The following is a 6,789-nucleotide window of genomic DNA, read 5'->3' as shown; positions in this document are numbered from 1 at the left end:
TTAATTAATTCAATTTTTATTTTTATAATTTATTTGTTGATTAATTTAAAACATATCTATATTAGACATTTTACATACTAACAATAATAATTCATCATACTTTTACCCAACATTAATAATTAATCAGTTAATAAAAAACAACTACCAGCAACAATTAAATAAACAATTAATAACAATAACTATCAGTTGAAACAAACATATCCTAATTTCAACATAACGAATATTAAGAATAGGAGCAAACCTGAAAGTATAATTCTTTTCGCAATAGTAAGAAAAATAAACTAATATAAGATTCTAGATATATACTTTAACATCAATTAACATTGCATTTTCTCTAACTAATTCTTCTCAAATTGTATTAATTAACATTGTATTTTCTCTAACTAACCCTCTCAAGCAATTACAATAGTGATACACATTTTAACTTGTCTAAATCTCTTTTTGTTCTGTCACGGAAACTAATAGAAAAGTAATGAGCTATTTTAAACAAATCCAATAGATTAACAAAACATCTCCAAAATTCAGTCGGAAAATCTAAACAAGTACATACGCTCATGATGTATTAAGCAATAATTATATTGGATTAGTATTGAATGATAATCAGTGACAGTAGCATGCAGAAAAAGAAAGGAAAAGAAGAAAGCATGCAGAGGGAAAAAGAAAAAAAGGAAAAGATGGATGGAAGGATAATAAAGGCAGCTACATACATAACATATGATATAATTACAGACACAGCATTTAAAAAAAAAAGAGTGGCAGCAGATCCCATAAAACACAGCCCACAATTAAAGTATAGCTCAGCTGATAGTAACCCCTCACAAATATTAGGTTACACTGCCTGCCTGCAGCCGTAAAGAACCAGAACCTACCATTTTTCCTCCTTTCTTTCTTTAAGATTAAACCCCACTCGATGCGTGGGCACTGCCTATACCTTTGCTTCTGTCCCCCCACCCTGACACCCCCCCTTTTTCCCCCTCTTGACTCACCTGGATTCCATACACTTCCTTTTCATTTTCATTCTCATTCTCATTTCCTATTTCTCAAATCCAACCAAACCAAATCACCTCCCGAGATTCCGACGACTGTCCGAGCATCCGAACGTTGTGTCCTGATGGAAAGAGCATGAGTTAAACACATATATTTTCAAAATGGAGTGATTGATTAAATAAGATGGACCAGCATCTATAATTAAGCATATATGTAAGTAAAATTTGCATAAAACAAAGAGCTAGGCTAGTGCATTGAAGTAATGGAAATTAGACAAAATAAGGTTAAGTGAATTCAGGTCAGGTCCCCACAATATGACTTGTCAAATATATATAAATTTGTCCTTGAGTAGAGAGTGGGTTCATGGCTTGTCTTTGTACTTCCAACTGGACATTTATATCTTCACCCTGAAATGTTTCCATGTGGTACCACTTCTCTGTAAATATAACATAATTCATCCCTCTCTGCCTGCCCATCTATCTTCAAGAGTTAGTTAGTACTAATAGGTGTAATTAAAGACTTGTTTAGTTCAGCTGATTTTCTTTTCAATATAGTTATCTCAATCTTAACCAAGTACTTCTATATCTACTACATGTGTTCCTAGTTCTTTGGAGATCCTTTTCCTTCTTTTAATGACATGTATTTCACTTGCAATTGAAAATAACAAATTGTAAATACCCTTAGAGAGCAGGGTCTTTGAGATTAATTGCAGGCCTTTCCTAGCTTGTTGCCACTTGGAATTTATGTAGCAAAGGCTGTTCTAAGAAATTGGGCCCAACTATTTAGAGTTAATATGGCTGGGCATACTTGACTGACCCAATCATCAAAAAATATGTGATTTAATGATTAGAAGTTTAAGAAGCATGGTGAGGAAATATCCCACAACAATGAACTTTCCAACTACTTACAACAGAACAGCCTACACGCTAAAACTTCGCGTATCTGTACCTCGAAACAGAACTCCACACGGTAACGGATCCAAGATTCACTGAGAGGGTGCTCTCTGGTAATCTATAGGTGCTTAGTGATATTTTTTGGCATTTAATGCTGTGGGTGCTCAAGCCGCCCTGGCTCCGTAGCTCTGGATAAAACAGCCTACCTGAATATATGTATATAGTATTCAGACAGAAAAGCTGAAAGTTCACATGATTAGCTTCCTCAGTACTTGTTTTCATCCGTCCACCAAGCTTTCGAACTTCGACAAAACACTGTGCTGCTCCGGACTCGAGCTCTAGATTCTTGTACAATAACATTCGAGGGTTCAAATCTTCTTTGATTACATGATGTTTTTGTTAACTGTTTTAACATGGAGATAAAAACAAGTTTCAGATTATACAATATCTACAAAAAGCAAATTTACATGAAAAGGACTACCTGAGCTATGCATTTTCCCCTTCTGGTTTCGTCATTCTTGCTCGTGGACAAACAATCAAGGAGTCTCTCTGGAAGGCTGGAGCCAGTGGAATAGATCTTCTTGCTCATTCTTAGGTTGAAAATTGTGTGGAACTTTCTTAGCCTTTCCCTTTGTTGCTTGAAGATCCACGATTGAGCACTGTTAAAGGCACTGTTAAGTTCTCAGTAGGAAGAGATGAGCAATCAGATGAACATTTCATGCACCAAAATACACAAAGGATAAAACAAATAAAACTACATAGTCTCCGGCAATAATGACAATATTAACAAATTTTAGTTGTTAAATTCCACTTTATAATAGCTTGTATGGATGAATATTCTTCTAAGATATAAGTCCGGTTTGGTTCAGCTATTGTTGTCTATGAGAAATGCAGGAATCAAATGCAATCATCTTCTATTGAAAGAATAAAATTAAAATGAGACAAATCATTTTATAGCTACCGGCTTTAATATATCATATATGCACGAGAATCCATGGTTGGAGAACCTTGAAGTAAAATCAAAGACGATGACCGATCACATTCATGAACCTCCAATAACCATTAGCACCCGTAAAATGGTAATAGAAATCTTAGAACATCTACAATAAGAACACTCCCATTCTTCAAATCAGATTCGCAACTAGCACAAGAAAACAAAAACACCATACCTTTTCGAGATCAGCTGACTTCCTAAGACAGTTAGAAGCATACGGATGACTCGAATCAGGCAAGAGAGTCGTTTCTCCAACCCTATTTCCGATACACATGTTAAGATTATTGATAATATGCTTCATTTTATCACTCTCATGCTCATTCACAGAATCTAGATCATTCGAACAGTTTTTCGTAAGCAATTTGGACAGTTTATTCATTGTAATAACAATTTTTTGAATATTTAATCTTGGAGTTCTAGAAAAAGATCTATTTGCATCCAAATGAGTCTCAGTAAAAGAAGGAACACCAACTCTACAGTCCGAAGAAATACTAGTTGAACCATGATGCATCTCATCCTCGTTCACTCTCACAGAGACTGCAACATTTGGCCCAGTCAGACTCTGGAGCTTAGATTTGCAGTGGTTTTCTGCATATGATGGAAACATGCTAGAAAAACTAGGAAAAAAACTACTGCTTGAGTTCTTGAGGTCATCTTCCTTATCTGGAGAACAGATATCATTAGAGGAATGAGTTCCAATAATATTTCTAAGATCTGAAGAAGATTTTGCTAGAACAAAATTTGCTGATCTCTGTTCCTCTGACAACGAATTAACAGCTGAAGATGCCGTCTGAAGGAAAATTGAGAAATCATCCCCACCACATTCATTCCCGTAGTAATTAATGCTTTGTTTATCATTTCTTGAGAACAAATCAGATGCCACTGAAGCAGTTTCAGAATGCACATTTGCTGTTCTAGAATCTATACATGCTTTTTGATTAGCAGCAAGGGTCTCTTTCCAGCAAGTACCAGTTTCAAGTTGTGAATCCACAGGAGCAGAGTTTTCAAACTTTTCCTGCTTTGCAGCCAAGGTTCCTCTCCAGCATGGTGAGTCCAAATCAGAATCATCGTCATCTAAAATTTTAGAAGAAATTTCAACAGGTTCGCCTTCTTCAGCACTAGGCAATTTTAGAACCAAATCACGAGGAAGACCAGGACCAGGGACTTGCATATCAGACTCTGGTATAGCTAAAGCATCCATTAACTCATTTATAATAGGTTTTCCAATCTTTCCATCCTTGTTTTTATCTATCGGAATCTTGAGGGATGCTTCGTGGTCTTTTCTATTCAATGGGTTATTAGGCTCCTCCATAATGACGGCACTGTAGATAAAAGGGTTATTATTGCATAATGCATCATCTCCATCATGCTCCAGATTGTGAAGCAAAAGCAAATCAAGAGGTAAATAGCATGGACTGGTATCTGATGGTCCAGCAACTTCAACAGCAGAGGAATTACTTTCCAATGAACAGCCAAACTGCGGATTTTCTGCATAAGAATCAACTTTTTGTTGGAAACTTCTCTCCCACAAGGCGGTATTTGGATCATAAGAGCTACCATTCATAGTATATATCGACTCACTTTCAGGATAGTTGAACACAAAACCGGGGCACAACTCTGATGTGGTTGGAAAAGAGACACACTTTGTATCTCCAAATACAATTTCATTATCTTTCTCCCACATTCCAGTCCACAAATGATCAGATGTTTCACAACCTAGCTTCAATCCTTCAGCAGGATTGTTTCCTGCAGAGAAGTATGGTAACAAACTTATAGCATAGTTCTCCCAAGAGATATTATTCATTTAATGTACATTTTCAAATACTCCATGATCATTGGGCACATTACACCCGGCAACAGTTTTCGAAGGCCACAAGCTAGCTATCACCGTTATACATTAACACAAACAGTCACTCACTCAAAAGCGAAAGCCAATTCAAAAGTACAAGCCAGTAAACGGATCAAAATCGGTCACTGTAGTGAAGAGTGGCTGGACCAAGCAAACAGGTAGCCTTTCGGACTCAGCGTGGCATGTTTTATACACATTCAATAAATAAACAAGTAACTAAATAAAGTAAATAAGAGATTCAGAAATATCATGTGACAAGAGTCATTTTGCAGCATAGCATATTAGCATATCCTCCTAGTAAAAAACCACTATCTTTTTCACAGTTCTGAACTCTTGCTGCTACTCTCTTATGCATCAAAAACCTAATATTTTCTAACACACAAAAAGCCCTAAGCTGATACCAAAAAAATTACAGAATCAAATTCAGTAATAGAACCCAATTGACATCCAAAATTTGCTAATACACACATGATCTTAAGCATAAAGAATACAAGCATGAGAATTGACTTGACATACCTTGTTTAGAACAGAAATCATAAGGATTAGAAACGGGACTCCTGACGGTACAGGGAGGTGCAATTGCGCCATTTATGGGCATAACTTGGAAGTCCGAGTCTACGTCAACAGGAAGTTGAAAATCCCCAAGTCCATATTGCGGATAACAAGATGCTGGACCGTTAATTGGAGAAGGATTTGCGTATTCGGAAGTAGGAGAAACATCAAAGTGAAAAGAAGGTATAGTGGTAATCGAATCACCTTCCAGAGTGAAATTTGAGTTAGAATTTTGTTGAGACAAGAGAGAAAGATTGGAATTGGAACGATTAATGGTGAAAGGGCGAGCTAATGGAGATAATCGAGAGGAAGAGGGTCGATTAATCTGGTTAGCGGACATCTTGGACAGACAAACAAACACCCCCCTATTCCAAGGAAAAGCTCTCAACTTTCAGAAGAACACGAAACCGACTTCAAAGCTATTAAAATAAGTCACTGCTGCGTGTTAACCAAAAAAAAAAATTAATAATAAGTCACTGCTGCGGATAATACGAGAGAGATAGTAACTTTGACTATGTGGACATTGCTTTGTCGTTTTCCTACCTTTATAGAGCTGTTTATGGGCCGGGCCTAGGAAGTTTTGGGGTTTGAGATCAAATTCTATGCTCAGTTCAGGCCCATCTATTTATGTAAAACTAATATTTTTATCTTTTTAATAATAAATATATTGTTTTATATTAAAATTATATAAAATTAATAATAAACTACATAATATATTAATATATTATATTTCTAAATGTTTTGGATGGACTTATCTAGGAATTTTTTTTATGTAATTCCAAGCCAGTCACATATTGCAGAGTTAGACTATATGGGTAATGGCATAAGCCTGTTAGCGAGCCAAAATCAAGACCGAATCTGAGTAGGCTCGGTCTTCTTAATATTTCGAGTCGAGTTTTAATTGAGCGAAACTTTGATTGAACTTTAATTAAATTCTCATACATGAATAAAATAACTAGTTTAGGAGATTAAAAAATGAATAAAATAAGTAGTTTAGGACATAAAAATAAAATAAAGAATAAAGAATAAAAACCCTATAACATAATCCACCTGAATTTAAAACGAAAGAGCTTTATAAGTGGCATTGCCCTTCTTCACCCACCCGATATTGTTAGATTAGGCTTTTTACCTATTGTCCAAGATTTGTTAGTGCTACCTCCAGTGGGAGTTCAGACCGTGTCTTAGTCCCAATGTGGTTGATCATTCGAAAAACCAACTAAGCATCATTGGCTGGCCAAACAATATCTATAAACAAAACAACATTTGTCATGACCAAGCTTCAAAAATAGTGGTCGCTAACAAACCCACAGATCTATGATGGTCTTGTTTAGTGTGGTTAGGTATGGATGATAGTTGTTAGTGGTATTGGTGTTGATTAGGGATGGCAACGGGTAGGGTAGCCGCGGGTAGTGCCAATTACAAACTCTTACCCTTTTATTTTTTAATTATCCGTACCCTTCCCATTACCCTAACGGGTATATGTTTTGCATCTCATACCCTTCCCATTTAATTCA

General features: G+C 36.0%; 1 protein-coding gene across 5 annotated transcripts; it reads right to left on the bottom strand.

Moving 5' to 3' along the window:
* Window positions 1–681: 681 nt before the first annotated feature.
* LOC136210896 (uncharacterized) lies at window positions 682–5,724 on the bottom strand. Of its 5 annotated transcripts, XM_066002342.1 has the most exons (6): window positions 5,240–5,724; window positions 4,456–4,620; window positions 3,050–4,362; window positions 2,362–2,539; window positions 1,936–2,283; window positions 682–1,108 (listed from the first exon to the last, which is right to left on the bottom strand). In XM_066002342.1, the coding sequence occupies exons 1-4, from the start codon at window positions 5,613–5,615 to the stop codon at window positions 2,417–2,419; spliced, it is 1,977 nt and encodes a 658-aa protein (XP_065858414.1). In that variant the 5' UTR covers window positions 5,616–5,724; the 3' UTR covers window positions 682–1,108; window positions 1,936–2,283; window positions 2,362–2,416. The 5 variants fall into 5 exon arrangements, with proteins under 5 accessions (XP_065858414.1, XP_065858411.1, XP_065858412.1 ...); XM_066002339.1 differs by having other exon boundaries at window positions 3,050–4,620; window positions 5,240–5,723; XM_066002340.1 differs by lacking the exon at window positions 682–1,108 and having other exon boundaries at window positions 1,117–2,283; window positions 3,050–4,620; window positions 5,240–5,723.
* Window positions 5,725–6,789: the final 1,065 nt, after the last annotated feature.

The sequence above is a fragment of the Euphorbia lathyris genome, chromosome 1, assembly GCF_963576675.1.
Source record: "Euphorbia lathyris chromosome 1, ddEupLath1.1, whole genome shotgun sequence".
Taxonomy (NCBI): domain Eukaryota; kingdom Viridiplantae; phylum Streptophyta; class Magnoliopsida; order Malpighiales; family Euphorbiaceae; genus Euphorbia; species Euphorbia lathyris.
This window is presented reverse-complemented; position numbering and strand designations above follow the sequence as displayed.

Bases quoted from the DNA above. Each gene is read 5' to 3' on its own strand.
- LOC136210896 (XM_066002341.1), bottom strand. From the start codon at position 5,615: ATGTCCGCTAACCAGATTAATCGACCCTCTTCCTCTCGATTATCTCCA. The intron at 4,621-5,239 runs GTATGTCAAGTC...ACTTCTCTGCAG, and splicing joins TGATTTCTGTTCTAAACAAG to GAAACAATCCTGCTGAAGGA. The intron at 2,540-3,049 runs GTATGGTGTTTT...TGCCTTTAACAG, and splicing joins AGTCAGCTGATCTCGAAAAG to TGCTCAATCGTGGATCTTCA.